General features: G+C 46.3%; 2 protein-coding genes across 2 annotated transcripts in view; one reads left to right on the forward strand and one right to left on the reverse strand.

Moving 5' to 3' along the window:
- Positions 1 to 21,686, reverse strand: part of LOC118217650 (zinc finger matrin-type protein 4-like) — a 98,366-nt gene that overhangs the window by 62,858 nt on the left and 13,822 nt on the right. The gene's annotated exons all lie outside the window — the stretch shown is intronic.
- On the forward strand, positions 666 to 14,350 carry LOC118218319 (protrudin-like). Its single transcript, XM_035400911.1, has 11 exons — positions 666 to 694; positions 814 to 957; positions 2,337 to 2,537; positions 3,076 to 3,140; positions 4,164 to 4,329; positions 5,050 to 5,145; positions 6,955 to 7,067; positions 9,454 to 9,545; positions 11,326 to 11,397; positions 13,930 to 14,094; positions 14,303 to 14,350. The coding sequence occupies exons 3-11, from the start codon at positions 2,347 to 2,349 to the stop codon at positions 14,348 to 14,350; spliced, it is 1,008 nt and encodes a 335-aa protein (XP_035256802.1). The 5' UTR covers positions 666 to 694; positions 814 to 957; positions 2,337 to 2,346.

Here is a 21,686-nt window from a genome sequence, read left to right on the forward strand (position 1 = left end):
CTACCTAAAGAGCGCACTCACAATTGGAAGGGACAAAATAAATCATGAATTGCATTAATTGGTAGTAACCTGAAAAGCATGGTACTAAAAAATGACTGAAGATGAAGGTATTATTAGTATTTTCCATGTTCTCCATTTCCCTACTCATAGGTAAGCAACGCTGAAGTGGTATTTTGAAAAAAAATATCAAATGGTAATACTTTACACAGCACCCTACAAGTATTTCTGCGTAAAATGAATCTTATTTTGTAACCCGATCACTTTGCGTGCAGCTGGTGTATACTGCCACCTACTGGACTGAAATACATTGACATGGAATTACTTTTTGGTCCCTATTCAGCACTATTACACAGTTTATGAAAAGGGAACACGCATTAGAGTGGGAAGGTGTTTTTCCTCCAAATTATAAAACTCTTTAATACACACACTGCCTGACGGTGTCTGACAACAAATATCTGCAGCTTGGCCGATTGCCTTCAGCGTTTCATCCGATCAGCAATGTGAAATATGTGATCGTGGCTGTTCTCTGTGCAGCAGTTCGTTCGCCCTCCCACTTGGGAGATACCCTGCCAGTGTGTTCTGTGTCACTCCACAGAAGTTCGGCATTCCTGGTGGAGGATGGGCTAGTGCTCGAAGGTAAGAAAAAGAAGATCATCAGAACAGGTGCTACTGTAGGCATTACCGTGCACAGAATGTCAGTGTTGAGTTCGCGTTTGCTAAAACTCACTCCTGTGACTCGTGTGTGAGGGACGGCAGTATTTCTATTGGACCTGGCTGACCGGTACTGGATTTTTTATTTTTTTTTTGCTACAGGTGAAGTTCACCTGTGACCTGCGGCAACGTGAATTGACTTGGAAGTGTCGGCTGAACCTGTGAAACAACCACAAAATGTGATCAGAAGTTTCCAGCAGAGCTCACTACATCGCAGGAGGACTTAAAAACACTGGCAGACACCAGGTAATTGTTCTTCAGCGGATATTGCAAATCACACAAAGCTGTCAAATTTGCTACGATGTCAGGAAACACTATATTCTGTATAGGAGGTATGGCTTTACCATACTAAACAGCATACAGTACAAGTAACACTATATGGCTATCTGAATTATGATTACAGCAAACATGAAAGTACCATAATACTGATAATTAAAAAAAAAAACCTAGAATTAAATCAAAGTTTGTTCATAGTGTTGATTTACAGCTGTGGAAGTGTTAAGCAGTCCATCAAATATTGGAAAAATGAAATAAATAACTCAAACATATATGCCAATTCATAAATCAGTCACTACATCAGCAAATGAAACAGGTCTGTCACTTCTGAAGCCTTATTCATGGTGCACATGCCAGGCATTTTCCAACAGGTCGACATTTTTTTTTCTAGAGTTGCTTCTTACCAGATATTTGTCCATGTTCCCACTATCTCTAAACTGCCCAGAGACAGGTGACTGTCAGAACAAGATCTGACAGATATCAGTGAAAGAATTACAAGAGCGCACTCACACACGCGCGCGCGCGCGCACACACGCGCACACACACACACACACACACACACACACACACACACACACACACACACACACACACACACACACACACACACACACACACACACACACACACACACACACACACACACACACACACACACACACACACAGACACAGACACAGACACAGACACAGACACAGACACACACACACACATTATGCCAACTAATGTTCTGCACTGCACATAAGATGCAGTACACTCCCTTCTGCTTACATTGCCTTACAGATGCTTATCTAGAGCAATGAACAGTAGTGGAGAACAACAGTGTTACTCTCAGGAAAGAAAATTTCTCCAAGACGACGCAGAAGCCCATTTATAATCGCCTAACAAAGAAAAGAAGCTGTCAGTTTTTCTGTACAAAATGTTTTAACCTTTTGAAGAGTGGGTTTACACCATAAAAATTAGTTGAAGAGCACTGATCATCAGATAGGACAGGAGTTATTCACCAGGCTACCATCTGTTCACTGGATCAGCTGTTCACTTAAAAAAAAAAAAAAAAGTCTGTGTTAACAAGTGTTTTAGTCTTGTAAAGAGACTGAAAATCGTTTTTCTCTCAAGTAGAAAATAACTTGTTTTAAGCCTCTTTTTGCTTGACAAGTGAAAATCGTTTTTCTCTCAAGTAGAAAATAACTTGTTTTAAGCTTCTTTTTTTACTTGACAAGTGAAATTCTCTTACCCTATTGACAAATTTTGAAATGAGTAAAACAGTCTCTTTTAGCAAAAAAGCAATAGAATTAAGAAAGTCTAAACAGAAGACCTGTAAGGATTGACTTCTTTTTTGGTTTTTGCAGGGTTGCAAGGATGCCACAGAGCAGGGTGAACAGCGCCCCCTGTCTGTACACCGCTCATACGAGCGAGGAGGGTTCTGAAATGCCTGAGAACTCGGAGGGTCTGACCTTTGACCTCTTTAACACGGTCACCACCTTAAGAAATCTGATGGCTTTCTTGGAACCTCTCAACATTTCATTCCGATTGGTCAAGAACCTCCTGGGGTACGTCTGGATCAGGAAGAAGAAAAATGTTTGATTTGAATTCATTATGGTCATAATAGTCAAATATGTTGAAAGTCTTAGCATGCTACATGGCACGTGAAAGTGGTAGGCTATACACCTGGGGTGTCCAATCTTATCTTACCTGTGGGTGCAGATTTTTTATTTTAGCCCAGCATTACAGCATGTTCTTCAACTGATTAACTAATCATGATCTTCATCAAGCCCAGCACAGATTTTCAAACAGTGCTGGGCTAAAACAAAGACCCGCACCCACACCAGCCCTTTTCGACCAAGATTGGACACCCCTGGGCTGGAATCTGATTGGGGGGGGGTTCTCTCTCACACGCACACACACAATTTAATTAAGTTCCATTTCAGTCAATTCAGTTGACTAGTATGACATCTAGATTTCTGTTTCCAAAGCTGACTGCTACTGCAATTGCCAAAAAAATCAATAAAAAAGCATATATCAGATAGTAAAAATGGAACTCTTAAAACACTTAAAAACTGACCTCTCTATGTATCTCACTTCTCACAGGTGGAAGATTTGTTCCCTTCTCTGCGGTGTTCTCCTAAACATTCTCTTTCTCACTCTCAGTGAAGGTATGGAAATCTTTTATCCAATGAGATTATTCATACAATGGAGTTCAAACTCTGTACCCAAGCAGTAGGAATGCATATTTGAATATACAGCATAAATCTGACCCACATCAAAAGGCAACATTTATCACTGATTAGCCACCATATGAAGTGTATTGGACAGTCGTATTTATTCTTGTCCTTGAACAGCTGCAAGGGCATATTTTTTTTAAATTTAACTTTAAAAAACAGCTACCAGATTAGAGCAAAGAAACCAGGTGACGTCAACTGTACATCGACAGCTTTAAATCGATTAAGTGCTGAGTAGCAATGAAAACCAGCAGGCACTGCGATGCACTGAGGATAGCTGTGAGGAGCAGTGGTGGAGGTGCTCTGAAGATAGCTGTGAGGAGCAGTGGTGGAGGTGCTCTGAGGATAGCTGTGAGGAGCAGTGGTGGAGGTGCTCTGAGGATAGCTGTGAGGAGCAGTGGTGGAGGTGCTCTGAAGATAGCTGTGAGGAGCAGTGGTGGAGGTGCACTGAGGATAGCTGTGAGGAGCAGTGGTGGAGGTGCTCTGAAGATAGCTGTGAGGAGCAGTGGTGGAGGTGCTCTGAAGATAGCTGTGAGGAGCAGTGGTGGAGGTGCTCTGAGGATAGCTGTGAGGAGCAGTGGTGGAGGTGCACTGAGGATAACTGTGAGGCGCAGTGGTGGAGGTGCACTGAGGATAGCTGTGAGGAGCAGTGGTGGAGGTGCTCTGAGGATAGCTGTGAGGAGCAGTGGTGGAGGTGCACTGAGGATAGCTGTGAGGAGCAGTGGTGGAGGTGCACTGAGGATAGCTGTGAGGAGCAGTGGTGGAGGTGCACTGAGGATAGCTGTGAGGAGCAGTGGTGGAGGTGCACTGAGGATAACTGTGAGGAGCAGTGGTGGAGGTGCACTGAGGATAACTGTGAGGAGCAGTGGTGGAGGTGCACTGAGGGTAACTGTGAGGAGCAGTGGTGGAGGTGATATGCAGTGCTGCATTTAGCTCTTGGCTCACTGTCCCCTACAGAGGCCTGGCTCCTCCTGGGCCTGCTCTGCGTCTTTGCCCTGGCCATCCTGGGCTACCTGAAGCAGAGCCCCAGAAGGACAGCGACTAGCCTGGCCCTTCGGAGGCAGAGGCCCAGCAGCGAGTCGATGGAGGACCAGCAGGCGCTGGCTCTGGAGATGAAAGCCTTGTGAGTATGCCACGGGATTTGGGACGAGAACGAGTTTTCAGTGAAGAGGGAGGAGCTACAACTGACTTTTAAGACTTACTGACTCGAATAGAACCGACTTATTGACTTCTAAACAATCTCAACTATTTTACTCTCTACAGTAAAACATATTGTCTGGTTGGGTCAAATCACAGTCACTCGTGGGGAATGGTAGCTCCACCTATTTTCTCTCATATTGTAGCTCATTTTTAGTTTGTTGAAGCCCAATTCTGCCACTATTATTACTAGGGATGGTAATATTAAGCTGTAGAATATTGAGCTGTTCTGACTTGTATTCATCTCTATATTACACACCCAGCCAGTAGTGTATTTGAGGGAAAAGGAAACTGATCTGAAATACACAGCTGTTTAAGGGGGCTCAATGTAAAAACGCGTGTAGATCACTCTGGTTTAGAGGATCTGTTGAATGTGAACATGTTCCTCTTCAACTATTTGCGTTTTTAAAAATAAAACATGGTTGAAGTGTCGCTGATGGCAAGATTAAAAGCATGCAGACGTCAGAGACTACGTAAGAACTACTCTGATCCCAGTCCCACAGTGAGGAATGGCGTTTGACTGGATAGTTACCAAAACAGAGGTGTGGATGGTGTTTGACCTGATGGTTATCAAAGCAGAGGTGTGGATGGTGTTTTGATTGGATGGTTATCACACACAGGTGTTGCGTCCATGTTGTCCTTACAGGTTGCGGGAGCTGGATGAGATGCTGTCCCCGGCCTGCCTCTCGGCTGAGTCAGCCCACAGCCTGCTGTGCTGGGGGAGCTATAGTGACTCTGCACTGTGAGTAGCATTAGCACATCTTAGCACGTTTTAGCACGTCTTAGCTCATGCTAGCCTCTCGGCTGAGTCAGCCTGCAGCCTGCTGTGCTGGGGGAGCTATAGTGACTCAGCACTGTGAGTAGCATTAGTACATCTTAGCACGTTTTAGCATGTCTTAGCTCATGCTAGCCTCTCGGCTGAGTCAGCCTACAGCCTGCTGTGCTGGAGGAGCTGTGGTGACTCTGCGCTGTGAGTACAGTTAGCACGTCTTAGCACAATTTAGCATGTCTTAGCTCACGTTAGCCTCTCTGCTGAACCTACACTGCTGAGGACGCTCCAGGGACTGTGTACTGCAAGGAGCATTAGCACGTCTTAGCTCATGCTAGCCTCGCTGGTGAATCCACCTACAGCCTGCTGTGCTGGGGACCTGTAGGGGATCTGTTCATCTATCAAGAAAAGGGAACATGCCTGGCCCAGTTTAGACTGCTAAAAGGGGATGAATATTAATTTTCAGGTTTTAATGAATGTCTGAAAATATCTAAATACTTTCATCTTGACATCATAAAAAGATAGAAACATTTTAGGGTCTGAAATAAATATATGTATATTTCCTTTGATTTAGAAAAAATGGAAAATTAGAAATAATCAATGAGGGTAAAAACCTTCTGAAGGCAACATAATTAACCATTTTAAAAGGAAAGAAATCACCAAAATTCAAGACAAATTTCTTTCACATGATTGTAGTTTGATGAGTAACACTTTTGCTAGAAAGTGGTCAGGTTATCACCATATTTTCCCAGCCTTTAAAGAGGTATATTTGACCTAGGCGTGGTTTTGCACTGCTCTGTTTGTGTGTCTGTATTTGGGAATGGTTCAGTGGTACTGCTGTATCACTGGTAGCTGCCCTGGCATGAAGCCCTTTCAGTTTAATTCCTGACATCCTGAGTTATCTGTACCGATCAATAGAACAAACCTGCTGTACATCAGTACAGATCATATCACATCACACCAACATTCTGCATCACATTAGCGTTCTGGTTTCTGATGGGTTGCTGTGGTTGCGGTTTCTTAAGTGAATATGGCGGGTTGCCGTGGTTGCAGTGCGTGAGCGAGGGTGGTGGGTTGCCGTGGTTGCGGTGCATGAGTGAGGGTGGTGGGTTGCCGTGGTTGCGGTGCGTGAGTGAGGGTGGTGGGTTACCGTGGTTGCGGTGCATGAGTGAGGGTGGTGGGTTTCCGTGGTTGCGGTGCATGAGCGAGGGTGGTGGGTTGCCGTGGTTGCAGTGTGTAACAGAGGGCATCTCATTCAGAACTCTGCTGCTCGTCTGAGCTAAAACTTCCCCAGACTCAGCCAAGTCACTCCCCTTCTCATCTCCCTCCACTGGCTGCCTGTATCAGCTCACATCAGGTTCAAAACCTCAGGGCTATTGGGCAGCTAAAGGAACAGCTCCTCTTCAAAAGATCATCAGACCCTACACACTTACCTGACCCTTCTGTTCTGCTACCTCTGGGCACCTGGCCCCTCCCCCCTATGTGCCTGCAGTTCCAGGTCACCTTTCCTGTCTGTTCTGCCCCCCGGTGGTGGAATGAGCTTCTCACTGCAGTCAGAACATCAGAAACCCTGCCCATCTTCCCACACACAGACTGAAGACTCACCTTTTCAGCTTGCATGTTTCGGTTTCCCTGTGTGTAACGGTTTCCTCTCCTGTGTGTGAATGCATGTGTTTTTGGTTTGCCTGTGTGTAAGCATCTCCTCTCCTGTGTGTGATTGTGTGTGTTTTTGGTTTCCCGGTGTGTATGAAGATGTTTGTGTTCCTGTGTTGTGGACTGCAGGTTTTATGGGGCCCTCCTGGCAGTGCTGTACCTGCTGTATACGGCACCAGGGAGCTACACTCTGGTTGTGACCAACAGCGCCCTCTTCCTGTGGAAGGGTGAACTGCACCGAGGTAAGCAGGTGCTGCATTGTCTGACTGGAGGCCACTTAGGGCCACAGTTCTCCAGGGCCAGTTCTGTGAGCACACATTCACACCTGAATTGCTCACTGGCTTCCCATACAAATTTTACCCAAAATGCAGTAACATGGCAGCATAAAATATAAATAATCTCTTACGCTTTGATGAATCTTATTTTTAATAATTTAAGTAGCACACCTATACATTGCAACCCTCGCACACTAACCCCTATGTTCCCTGACGAACCATGATTATCAAACTCAGTCATTCTTAAATTAATCAGAATACATGGTGGTGCAGTGGGTAGCACTGTCACAAGAAGGTCTTTGGCTCAAATCCCAGCCAGGGTGTTTCTGTGTGGAGTTTACATGTTCCCCTGTGTCCGTGTGAGTTTCCTCTGGGCACTCCAGTTTCCTCCCACAGTCCAAAAGACATGCAGGTAGGCTAACTGGATAGTCTAAATTGCCTCTAGGTATGAGTGTGTAAATGGATGGGTGGGATGTGTGCCCTGGGGCAGACTGGTAACCTGTCCAGGGTGTATTCTTGCTTCTCACCCAATGCATGCTGGGATAGGCTCCAGCATCCCCTGTGACCCTGACCACAAACAAGCGGGTTAGACAATCGATGGATGAATGGGCACTACCAGCACACAACACCTGCCAATGGTCATCAGATCTGCTTTCATTTTTTTGTGTCCACCAGGGGGTGCTAGAATACTTTGTAAGCTCCTAAGTGTAAGGTCTGATTTGAGCTTGTGTCAGACTATCAGCTGGTTTCATTTGGTAAATAGCTTAATACTGCGGGACATTTATGAGGTTTTCTTAAAAAATATTTATAGTTAGATGTCTGTTGTAATGATAGCATTTCTCTTATTTGTTATCCATTATTTATTGCTAGAACATTTTAGGGTACCCCTAGGGCACCAAGTGATCTTACATTTAATTCAGTTATGTTTATTTTTTATATTATTTTCCATATTAACTTGGGATTTCCATGACTAGTAAAACAAATCTTCACAATATCACTGGCCAAGCTAAAAAATCTGCACCTTAAACCTTATCGGTATATTTCCAATTATACTCAGAAAGTTCTGGAATAGCTGGGGTGCGTCCAGTCTGTCTGAGATAGGCTGAGCAGTCTGACTGGCCTTCATATGAACTGAGAAACGCACATCAGAGCCTCGGGCAGCTCTTCCCTCTGGAGGAATCCACCTCTTGGCTTTTCGCCCTTTGATCTTCACCTGAGTACTGCTGACTCCTAACCTGGCTCCGCCACCAACGCTCCGATTTCTGATACTGCGAAGCCGGCTCCAAATTCCTGAGTTCCTGTGCGTCAAACGCGATAACAAAAATGCTTTTAAATTGTTTTTTTTTCTTCTTCTTTTTTTTTTTTGAGAGAACTACCGTCTTTAAAATAAACAGTGTAAAAGGAAATTGTGTGGTTGGATTGGGGCAGTAACGTTTATAGAGCCTGTGGAATCAACCACATTTGGGGTTTGTGTCCCTTTGTAGATCTTGGCTCGAGGTTTCTGAGCGTGTACCAGCAGGCAGTTTCGCGTGGTTAAGGGGGTGATTAGATTAGCGGTCTGGAGCGAGGGTGTCGTTACTGCGGTCTAACAGAACCCAAGCTTCGGGGGATAGGGAACCATGGAAAGTTCCGGAAGGTAGGGGTGCAGCCATTATACTGCACCTGTTCATACTAAAGCTGATACCTTCCTGATTCCACAGCTTCTGCCTCCTGCTCACCTGGTCAGCTCACCTCAGAGGAGGCCTTTACACTCTGGCTGTGGATTTAGAGGCAGTGTGGTATAGCAGTTAGAGAACTTGACTGTCAGTAAGCTAAGCAAGTCGGTCTGGGTAAGATTATCCAACAAATACCTAATTATGAATGGCTATATCTCTTATCTCATAAACATATCTCTTGCGTGGACTCTGTAGAAAGTCTACAGAGAACAAGGTGTTCATCTCTTTGGCCCTTTGTAAGAACAAGATTTAATCGTAACCAACCAGTCTCTTTGATCACTGTAAGCAATGTGGCCTTGTGAATTTACCATTTAGTGGACCATCAGGTATACAGAAGTGCAGTATTGCCACAGAGAAGCCACAGTAGACACTTTCATAAGCAGTAACTGCAATGTGATCTGATCAAACCAACAACTAGCATCGTCAGCTTGAATAACTATTTTTTACCATTACACTACTATACCACAGCAATAACAGCAGATCCAGTCTTGGCTGTCCCTGCCACTTGTTGTCCTCCCTTTGTCCATCTGTCTCTCGTTCACTTCCTGTTGGTCCCTCACTCACTTCCTGAGTTCTCTCTGGCTCCCACTTCCTGTGTCATCCATGTGCCTCACTCACTTCCTGCGTCCTCCTTGCAGTGGTCAGAAACATGATCTTTTGGCGGAGGTCACCAGAGGCCACTGAAGGACACCGGGAGCACCGGGAGAAGACCGCCTTCCCTGGCAATGCGGTGAGTGATGACAATTCCGTGTGTCACTGTCTGATTGACTGCTGAATATAACCATGATGTAGTTTTTTTTTGTTGGACCAAGAGAACCCAGCAGAACAAGTGTCACTGTTTAAAGGTGAGTTGAAGCAGGGAGATGGGAGATTAAAGTACAATGTTCTGTCAGCAAATACTATGCTACCAAAAGCAAATTACTCAAATCGATAGACCATGATAGCCCCGCCCACGATGGGTCATGAGGTCTACTGTCCGTTCTGATTATGTGAGCCTAGTCATTCAAGTACAAATAGTACGCGGGACTGAGATAATTGTATGACTGAACTGATTATCAGAAAACATCTTCGTCTCTTAAATCTCCAAGGATGAATTCAATTTCGTTGATTAAACATCAGTTAATCAAGCTAATTTGATTAACATTGCGGAATTAAGTTTCCAGGGTTCAATTATCTGATACTGTGAGAATTAAAAAAAAAAAAACTTTAGTCATAATGTTTATTAGGCACCAGATGTTGCAGTTAAATTGTCTTTGGAGCATTAAATCAGACTCGAGCGGTTATTACTCAGATACGCTCTTCCCGCCGTTGGCCCAGGGCTGGCACGCCGCCAAGGCCAGACACGTTGGCGGGAGACCCCAGGAGAGGGAGCGGCTGGCACAGGCCCAAGTGCCCCTCTGATTTACAGGCCATAAGGAGACTCCGCCGGAGCCTGTGCTGTTAGGATTCACTGTGCTGCAGAGCCTGTGCTGTTAGGATTCACTGTGCTGCAGAGCCTGTGCTGTTAGGATTCACTGTGCTGCAGAGCCTGTGCTGTTAGGATTCACTGTGCTGCAGAGCCTGTGCTGTTAGGATTCACTGTGCTGCAGATTTAAATGCAGGAGCCTGTGCTGTTAGAATTCACTGTGCTGCATAATCTTCATACTGTGGGACTTTCCTTTGGCTTCACTGTGGAAGATCTGACTGGTCCTGTGGCTCCTCACATTGACCTGATGTATCATGGGAATCGGCCAAAATGTGTAATTGTGACCGGCGCGTGATAAGTGTCGATTTTGTATGTGTTTGGGTGTGCTTTTTACAGTCAGGTTGTTATCACAGACTAGCAGAAAGATACAGTGTTGTGCTTTTTGCGAAAAGCCAAAGCCAGCCTCACTGAAGGTTGAGCCTTACCAACAATTTACAGTGATAAGAAATTATTAAATATACAGTTATTAATACATATGCGCTAATATAAAGGCAAATAAAGTATTCATCTCTCCGAGTCATATCTCTTAGACTCACTGTCACTGTTTCTGTCTCAGTCTTTTCTCTCTATCTCTCCATCTCTGGCTCTCTGTCTCACTCTGTCTCAGTCTGTCTCTCTCTCTCTCTCAGTCTGTCTCTCTCTCTTTGTCTCTCCCTCTCAGTCTGTCTGTCTGAATGGGAGGGCACAGATGCTCCTTTGATACTGTACTCTCTAGCCTGACTCATGCTGTGGAGTTCTGTGAGACTGACACAGACACTGTGCCCCTGAATCCCCGAAGAGTTCATCTAATTAATGTGTGGAGCTCAGTGTTACTTACTTCCCGCTTCTTTCTAGTGTTGTATAATGCTAGCTTATATCCTGAGTATGTAATGGCCACCTGTTGTGTAATGCCCATTATTTTCCTGTGTTGTCATACCTGGTAGTCATTTCCTGTGATTAGTTACACACACTAATTTCCTGTGATTTGTTCTTCCTGCTCACTTCCAGTGATTTGTTCTTCCTGCTCACTTCCTGTGATTTATGTCACTCATTTCCTGTATTGCAGAACATCTCCTGGGAGGACCTGGATGAGACTGATGACCTGGACGCTGAGTATGACTTTAAAGATGCAATCGAGGTAAATGTCTCTCTCTCATGCCCTCTCTCGGCTGTTTGTTAAAAAGTAACACAGGGGTACAATATGCCAATTCAAAAGACTGAATTGTCTTTTGCTGGCTGGTTTTTATTGTGAAGTGAGTGAACGTTGGAACATGGTTTTGGATATAAAATAAAACTTGTGCTGCCCGTGCTCCTGAATCTTTCATTGCACAACTGTACCTCAGAGGGGGGAGGAAGCATCCAGCCCTGTTCAGAGTTCAGTGCAGTGCCCCAAACACAAGCAGAACGGAAACATGAGCATTAATGCGGTTAGCTAGCATTGCGGCGGCGCCCCCAGCTTGTTTTCACAGCCAGGGGTGTTTGCAGCTACTCAGTTCCACTGTACAACATGCACACACACGGCTTTGACACCGCCAGACAATTTACTAAACTTCACCTCCGTTTTCCTTTGATTTACCGTCTGTACTTTTTTTGTGTTGAACCTCGCTCACTTTCGCCCACGAGTCTCATTTTTCAAGACCCATTCTCCATTCGAGACGATTCAGTTTTAAAACGCTCCCACCGTAGACCGCAGCTCATTGAAACTGCTCCTCGGAGAACACGTAACGATGCCCCTTCTCCTCCCACTCTGAAGCAGCTGTAAATCCAGAGGAAGGAGCTGAGGAGAATTTGGGGCGTTTCCCGCCAAACTCGGCGAGAGGGAGAGACCGCGGTACCGTGCCTAACATTCCCTCCTGCTGAAGCCAAAATGTTGAAATGCGACGCATCGTTTGACATCTAATAAATGGGCGTGATGCCTTTGTAACTGTGGGGATGGACATTCTGTGATCTACTGCGATGTAGCAATGCACACGTGCATTACCAACCAGAACGCGTAGTTAAAAAGCTGAGAGGATAAAATCCATCCATCCATCCATAATCCATACCCGCTTATCCCTGCTCAGGGTCGTGGAGCGCGCTGGAGCCTATCCCAGCATGCACTGGAGAGGCAGGAATGCACCCTGGAGCTGAGTACCTGTGAGGGTAAAGGGCCTGTGCTCTTACTCCTGAGAGAATAAGAGGAAAACACGGCATATAATGCCTCACTGCAGATTTTTCCTTTGGTCTTCACTCATCCCCTTATCTCCAGGTCATTAACACAGACTGCAGAACGGCTCATGAATATTTAATATTCAACTCCGCCCTTGCCCTTAATGACCCCTGAGCTCAGAGGCCAGAGTCACCCCCGCACTACTTGGTTAATTAACCGCAGAATGAATATATCTGTGTGCGATAGTGTAAGACGGGAAAATGTGTGACACATACAGTAAGGCCTGCTTGAGTTTGTGCTGTGCATCTTATGACGTATCAGGCTGCTTGGTTACAGTTACAGTTAAATTCTGCAATTCTTGTAGGAACTGCATGCCCACAGCAGTGGTTCCCAAACTGTGGGTCAGGACCTATGAGATGTATCAGGATTAAAAAAAGCATTTTAAATTACTGTACATTACAGACCTTCCACAAACATTCACACCAGATTACAGTGAAGTTACAGTGTACGCAGTTATGAGATTTTTCAAAAAATGTAACCCCGTTAATCTGCATATAGTTGGTTACGCTGTAAGAAGGATTGGCTCACAGAAAATGTGTTTGCCCATTAAATGGGTGGAGGGCTCATGAATTCTGTGAACCACTGGCTTATAGTACTGTAAGTCACAGCTTGCACAGCGTTTCTCAATGACTCACCTCAATTCTTCAATTTTGGCACAGTTCATGAACGATGCACGAAGTGTAGATCGAACGTCACTGTTTCGCATTGGGAGTAACCCATGACCGTGCATTGGAAAGAGAGCCTCAATCTCAGTGTACCGTACTCTTCATGATAAAAGTAAAAAAACAGGTTCGAGGAGCATCGGCACGCTCCGATTATGCAACAGAGAGGAATTTAGCGTGCGATGCCGCTGCATCATGCCTAGTCTCCCATGGCTGGGTCTCTGCTATCTGCTCGCAATCATATGCGGGTGGCGGGTGGTTAGCCTAGCGCCACACCTCGCTGAAACACCAGGCCCGGTGGGAGCCACCCAGTGGTGGCACTGTGTAATTACAGCACTGGCCAGCTTTACTTTGGGTGGTCCCACTGACAGGTTCTTTCACCAGGTTGTGATTATTTACATGTGCGGAAGGCGAGAGATCCTCGTCTGGGCTGAGAGCAGTTAATTACTTTCCCAGACTCCTTTGGGGGAACAGGCCCTGGCCTTGAGGGATGCTTTCAGACATGCTGGATCCCCCCCCCCCCCCTCGAAACCAATTACCCTAGTTTAGTTTTATAAACGGCAGTATCCACTGATGCTGGCTGACGCCGGTTTGTGGTACTCTGGAGCATACAGAAGAAATTTGGCCAGAAGCAGAAGTCTGAAATTAAATAAATTTAACTAAAAGAGGTTTCCCTCTTTTGCAGTTTCATTAGTAGGAGTTGTGGCTGTTGTGCCAGGAAGACAAACCCCTGGAGGGAAGAATGTGTCTGGTGCACAGCGTGACACAGCCTCTCTCTCTCTCCCTCTCTCTCCGGCAGGACGATGACGATGATGAAGACTACGGTATGCCCCTAATCATCAGACGTGGAGCGCTAGTAGGTGAAATTCCAAACCTTCACCAGAAGGGGCAGAAGAGAGCCAGGAGACGCAGACTCCATTCCAGCAGCAACTCTGGTGAGTACTGCTCTGTGAAACACAACCTCGTCAGAAAGACCGCTCCTCTAGTCTGGCTCACACGTATTCCACATGCCACAGTAATCACTTAGCACATCTAACAAACTGTAACCCAACATCGTTTCTATCGTGTTACTACTGTTGGTTCACAGTAAGTGAATATTTTAGAGGAACCTCAGTGTAAGAATGGTGAAGTTCAAGGTGAGATTTGAACCCTCACCTCTCACACTCCCAAAGGTTCCACAGACGAACGCTGACGAGTGTTGTCACGGTAACCTTCTATAAGGCGTTCCATTTACTACACGCCGTGCTAACTAGCCAACTAGCCACGCTACACCCGCTGCGCTAGGTTTTTGGTTTGGAGCGGATGCGCTAAGATGGCAGGCCATAGAGCAGATTAATGACTTCCACCACCAAAGGTTCCCCAGGTGCCATTTTCTTATAGTGCTACCTTTTCATTCCTTTTTTCCCTCCCAAAGCTCATAATTCCATCACGTTTAGTTTAGTTCTCAGGCAGTACAGGGCCCCATTGCTCGGGGTTTCAGCTGCTCTGTCAGGCTGGCCTCTGGCTGCTGAAATCACAGCTCTTTTAGTGCAGCTTTTAGTGCTCTCCCAAGTTCTGTATTTTTGGGCACTGTAAGCCTGCAGAGTCAATGGGCCTTGCTTCTGCTCAGAAAGCAAGGCTTGGGCAGTTTATCATTTCATGTACCAACCCACCTGAGTTCTAAAACTAGGAACTCTCTCGACTGGGTTACAGATGTCAGGTTGTGAGCAGGTCTGAGACGCAGGTGGAGTTCTACAGGCGCATCCCAGTAAAAATCATTTTCTGCCCAAAGCATGGTTTCATTTTCAAATGCTTAGTCTTTGTTCAAAGACAGCGTAGACTCTAGTTAAAGCTGTTTAAACAGGGCTTCCCCTGATGCCTCCATAGGGCAAAAACCTGAGCCAAGATACTGACATTAAACATTGGCTGGAAATCCTGTATTTGAGAGCCCTGGCCAGCAGAGGGCAGTGTTGTATAGTGCATGTTAGCTCATGGGTTTTTTTTTCTTTCAATTTTTTAGCATAGACACAAGGTTGCGATCTCAGCCAGTCTTTGACAAAAAAAAAAAAAAATCACTGTGACCGCAACACCTCCCCAAGATGAATGGGGGAGCTACCGTGTGCTTCTCAGCGGGGGCTAGCTTACTGAAGGAGCCCGATCCCCAGCTGGCTTTAATCAGTCAGCAGGTAGAGCCAGGCTCACATTCTGGCAGAGCCCGCGCGCGCGGGGGTGTTGTGTGCTCCTTGTCATCTCTAAGTCCAGATGGAAATGTTCCCAGCTGATCTGAGCAGCAGCAGCAGCAGTCTCGCCTGCGATAGCCAGAGCGCAGTTTTCAAAGGAGGAAGTCGTGTACCCCGGTTCAGATAAAATAGCCTCTCGTGATCAGTGCGAACAAAACTCACCCTCACCCCCCCCGCCACCTCTTTTTATTTATGATAAGACACATCCCTAAGAGGGGAAACGCTGTGGGAGGAATTTAATCAGCGAGCCGCGGGGAATCAGTTTTAAATTTAGACGCGGACGCGAGCGTGTGAATCTGTCGTCCCGCGCGTAACTGATGAGGGGGCCAGGTCACAGAGCAACCCCCCCCGCTCGGGGGAAATCAAGACCCAGATTACGCCCGACACCCAATAGCCCTCCGATCGTCTTTCGGGGGGGGTCGCAAACTGCCACAAATCCAGAGAACTGGGTAAAAGGTAAAAAGTGAACTGCCGTGTTTATCGTCGTATTATTGCTATATTATCTTCGTATTATTATAACATGCAGTCATGCTATACCAGGGAATGGCTCTATACCCATTATCTACTTTATTCTCGACCCTGAAGCATTTCCTGCAGGGGAATATTTATTTATTCACCCCAAGATTGAATCAGCTCATAGGAATTTTACGGGTTATTTGTTGCCTTATTTGTCATTCTGCTGTGGGGTCTGTAGTCTGTGTGTGGACACTCATGCCATTGGTGCTTCTTTCCTCCTGTATGTGCACCACACAAAAACACTCCACAGCACGATGGTGGGAAAAAGTGCTTCTGACAAAGTTCCAGGAACCAAAGAGGTTAAAGCAGAAATCTTAAACATATAATTCCATATATATTATTATTGTGACTTTGGATTTACAGCCATCACACAGTATTCTCCAAATTCAGAAGACACCGCCATTCAATTAAAGCACAAATGAGTCATATCCCAATGACATCATAGCTTCAAATTGACCTGCAGGTGAAGAGGAAAGGTTTTGGCATGTGAACTGTATAGGTGACGCCAATTATTCGCGAGGGGATGCTGGAACATACCAATGAGATTTTCCCCTTTAAGCATGTTTTTACAGGAGGTGAAGGATTTTACTGACTGCAATCAGAGGTCTGTACTGATTCTAAGAGAGAAGTTGACTTGAGCTTCAACACGACAAGTTGTCTGTACTGATTCCAAGCGAAGAGCTGACTGAGCTTCACAGAGTGGTCTGTACTGATTTTACGAGAAAAGTTGTCTGAGCTTCAACACAGCGAGTGGTCTGTACTAACTCTTAGAGGAAAGTCGTCTGAGCTTCAACAGAGCGAGTGGTCAGGACTAATTCTTAGAGACAAGTTGACAGAGTCCAGCACAGCGAGTGGTCTGGACTGAAGGGGAAGACACTGATCTGGCAGCTGCTCTCACTTTTTTATTGAATAAAATGGTTCCCCTGAGACGTGACCTGCCGCTGACCCCGCGGTTCTCATCATGTGCGATATTAAAGTTTAATGATCGCTGGACGCAGCACAAAGAGGATGAAGATCCCCGTTTCTCTGAAGGAGGCCGTGCCTTTCGCCTTTCCCCCCTCCCGCCCTCTCTGTCTCTCCCTCTATCCCTCCCTCCTCCACCTCTCACCCCGCTCCCTTTCGCTCTCCCTCCTCCTCTCCCCTCCTCTAGTCCTCATCTCCTCCTCTTCGTTCTTCTTCCCCCTCTCCCTTCACACACCTTCTCCTCTGCTCTGTTGGTCTTAGTAGTCACACTTGGACCACTAAGTCAGTTTGACTACAAATTTTCATCCATCTCACAAGCTGCCAGCCAAAGAAGGCGCATGTTTATGTGCGGTCATAGAGACCGGGGGGGTAAAAGGCAGAGGCTGTGTGAGATCTGGGGGGAGTGAGCAGTTATGACTGCCGGTGTGAAGTTCAGAAGGTGCACCAGCTGACCTGGAGCCAGCATGTGACCTGGAGGAGGGAGGAGCAGGGACACCCCCCCCCATAAGCGCTCACATGCGGTCATAAAGTCAATGGGCCTCATTCAGGAAACATGATCATATTCGATCGTAAACTGAGTGTAAGAATGTTTCTGGGAACATTTAATCATTCATCATTTTTTTTCTTATCTGTACTTGTTCATGGCCCTTTCCTTATGCTAATTACGAGAACAGAATTGTGCATAAAATTTACAAACCGTTAGCATTCATCATCTCATACACCTGGGATAGGCACAAAAACAAAGGTTGGCACATGTGTCATGAATCCCATATTGTGTTCTCGTAGGAACATTTCTAAGAACAAAAGTAAGAATCATTTAAGAGAAGTTTTGTGAATGAGACGTAACGACTCTTACAGCTGCAGTACCGTACAGACGGCACACAGCAGTGTGTTCAGTGTGCGTTCAGTGTGCGTTCAGTGTGCGTTCAGGGTGCGTTCAGGGTGCGTTCAGGGTGCGTTCAGGGTGCGTTCAGGGTGCGTTCAGGGTGCGTTCAGTGTGCGTTCAGGGTGTGTTCAGGGTGCGTTCAGGGTGCGTTCAGTGTGAGTTTGCAGGTCTCACGCAGTCCTGGGGCGGTTAATGAACCACCCGGAGGTGGTTAACCCCTGGGCCTCACCCTGAGCAGCTCCACACCCCCGTATGCAGGTTTATTTTCACACACCTGTGCGGGGGAACTCCTTAATGCTTAACGGGGGACCTTGGGCCCTTTGACGGACAGGTGGGCGTGTCCAGGTGAGCCCTCCCAGGTGGCAGGTGACACAGTGGCGCTGGGACTGCCTGGAACCTGATCGATGGCTCCGACTGATTAACCCTCGAATGACTGGGGTGTGGCACTCGAAACCCTGAGGCCTCTGAGGTGGACACACACACACACACACACACACACACACACACACGTGTGCCCGGACACAGGCCAACACATGTATACACAACATGCACAGAACCACGCACGGGAACGGTAGCACACACACTACAAACACACACGCAAATACACACACGTACATACACAGACGGCAATGCATGAACACACAAGCACACGTACTCACACTCACATGCAGGCACACATAAACACGTGCTAACGCATGTACACAAACTCATATGCACACACACACACACACACACACACTGCAAAGTGCCACTGTGAGACAGGCTTAGCAGATAATCCTATCTCCCCCATGCGTTTCACCGGAGATAAATTAGCCTCAAAGGCAACGCTCGTTTGACAGGAAGCCAATAAAGCCATCGTCTTGGCGAGCAGGTCCGTTAATAAACCCACACCCCCCCCCCCACACACAAACGCCCCCCCCCCCCCCCCCCCCCTCCGGCGAGGCTGACTGGAGGCAGCTCCTCTAATGAGTGCAGAGTTTGGGAAAGTCCTCCATTACTCACCGGCCTTTCAATACACGTGTAAGCTGCCTGCTTTCCCCAGGCCCGCACTGTAAAGCCATTAGGCTGAGAGTAAAACATGTAATTCAGTGATAAGCAGAGATGGGGGCAGTAATAAACTGAAACACACACAAAACATGCGTGTCTCACATGAATGGGGACGGGGGTCTGGTTGGCAACCCCGAGGGCTGGACGTTTTGGGGGTGGTGGGGGGACTGCGGTCTGAGCCAATACAAGGGGACTCACAAAAATCCCTAAAACCCATCACCCCAGAGACCGTCACCAGCGACAGCCATGACCACCATCATGGGACTCCAGCTGTCCAGCAGTCTGAATTTGGGAACCGAGACTATACGGTAGTTTTTAAAAAATGTTTGTGTGTGCGCGTGTGTGTGTGCGAGCATGCTGGTTCTGCTATCTCTTGTAGCACACACACCTTGGTCACAGGGCTCTCCAGTATGTTAGCCCTGGTCTGAAAATGAACACTACAAGCAGAGCTCTTAGCATCAGGCATGGCCTCGAGCACTTTACATTATAAAAAGCAATGGTGTGCCCGGGCTCTGCAACACATACAGCATGAAAACTGATGTGTGCCAATTGGAAAAAATACATCAGGATGGCACCTGCTAATTGGGATGCATTAGTGTGCTTTTAAATTTTTCGGTTTACTTAAAAACTAAAAACTGTTAGTGTAGAACCCTGTGTCTAAAATTGTGTCCCCTGGGAGTTCAGTCCCACACACGGCATCTCTGCTCTCACATAAGTGCCAGGCACTCTTCTGTGACTGGATCTGCCCCCCCTCTGCCCCCCCCCCCGGCATGTAACCCTCTTTTCTCCCAACAGTCCTGATGACTGGAATGGGTTTAGTCTTTAATAAAAGCAGCACGAGGGCCTCCATATCATTAGGATCCTCTGACACCTCTGGGATGGGGCGATCGCTCAAAATTGCCTCAATTTCGGGCGAGATTGTTTGCAGCCCCGCGTCGTCGACGCCGTGGTGAAGCGGTTGTTATGGAACGGAGCTGAGCGCTTCCCCCACGTGCGGCCCTGATGAGACCTGCTGGAGCAGCGCTTACCAAGACACGTAGCTAATATGTCAACTGGTGTAAATGTTAGGGCTAATTAAGTAATTAAGGCTTATTCCGCACACAAAAAAAACCACCGATACTGCACACGTGCAACAGAAGCTTCCGGAAAGATCTAAGACTGCTCTAACCAGGTTCCTGGACTACTGCAGTGTTGGCAGGAGTCTGTTCTGGCCGAGGGCAGTTTTATTTAGCCACTGCTTATCGGGAAGGAGCTCATTAATCCTCTGTCCTCAGGTTTTAAGAGCGCTGGTGATTTAAGATGGCGGTAAACTTGCGGCTGGCTGGGAACAGTGGCCAGCATGCAGCAGCACAAAGATGGTGGCAGCTTTCTGATCCTCGTTTGATTCCTAATTAAGCAGAGCCTTTGACTTTGAACATGCTCTGAAGTCACCGTCAGTCACAATCGTTACGGCTTGTGGCAGAACCGTTTTCCCAAACCTGCTTTCAAGAGGGTGGATTTTTTCCAAACAATGATATCCCTCTTCGGGTTCACTCAGACAGAAATGATTTCTCATTACAGGCACAATAGAATGGTGTCCCCTGTAATCTGCTTTCTGCTATTCATTTACTATCTCTATTCTAAGCAGTTCCAAGAAATATTAAAGGGGACCATTTACTTGTCATTCATCAAATTTCATCTGCGGTTCCTTTTATATCTATTATTATTCCTGCTCCATTATTTTGTGTGTCAAATTAAAAAGAATCCCTTTTTTAAATGGCAGGCAAGTTTCCAATTTATGCTATTGCATCAGCACCACTTCAAAAATAGATGCGAGCAAATCCAACCTTTTACTTTTTTGTGTATTCGAAGATGAACTGACTGCAAATCTGAGTTTAAAAATATAACTGTGTTCAGAACACTGAGAGAAAAGGTTCAGCCTGAAATGTAAAATAATGAACAGAGCAGATGAAACTTAAAAATAGCTTATCTGATGCCAAGCAATGTTTTTCTTTTTTGGTTTGGTTGAGCAGTTGCTTAATGTGCATCAGTGAATCAGTCATTAAAGACATACCATGCAGGATTTTTACATAGAAAATATTCTAAAATGGCCATGCTCAGTCATATCTATTATGCACTGGCAATCCCCGTCTTTGCACGCATTTTGTATTTAGTCTTCTAAGATGTGATCGGGATGTATCTGGGCGTGGTGCTCTCTGCTGTGTGTGGAGGGGTGGGCGTGGCTGCGAAGCCTGAGATCAGGTGGGATCAGGTTTCAGCAGAGTGTTCGTAGCTACAGTAGCTAGCGACTGCAATGGTGGAGATCACTGAAGAACCAGTAGTGAAGTACAGCAAAGTGAAACAACAAGCTGACAGGGCTCGTTCAAAAAACCAGAGTCAACCTGGATGTTGACAGCTATTAAAAAACTCCTCCTCCTCCTCCTCCTCCTCCTTCTTCTTTCGGCTGTTCCCGTTAGGGGTCGCCCTTCCTGATGCAACCCTTTAGTCCCATTATTAATCCCATAATTAACCCCATTAATCCGTGCTTGGGGCCAGCATTAAGAATGCGCTGGCTTGCGCATCCACAGTGGCTGGGTTTGACAGCTATCAAAAAACTGAGACATAAAAATTAAAATGGTATAAAAAGAGATATAGAGTATAGAATGCAGGTGAGTGGGCAGGCTTGAGGGCAGCGGAGGACTTATTTGCTTGTAAACACAGGACCATAGCAAGGCTAAAAATCCTGCATAGTATGCCTATAATATGCCACGGATAAGTCTTAGCAGCTGCAGTAAGCACTATGAACTGTGCTCTGTATTTTATCTCAGTAGATGTGCCCCTGAGTATCACCCAATTTTACACACTTTTGCTATTATTTGACCAGTGGAGGAGAGAGAGAGAAAGTTGAAGCAGTGTCATGATGAATCTGTCACATCTGCAGCATTC

The sequence above is a fragment of the Anguilla anguilla genome, chromosome 18 (genome assembly GCF_013347855.1).
Source record: "Anguilla anguilla isolate fAngAng1 chromosome 18, fAngAng1.pri, whole genome shotgun sequence".
Taxonomy (NCBI): Eukaryota; Metazoa; Chordata; class Actinopteri; order Anguilliformes; family Anguillidae; genus Anguilla; species Anguilla anguilla.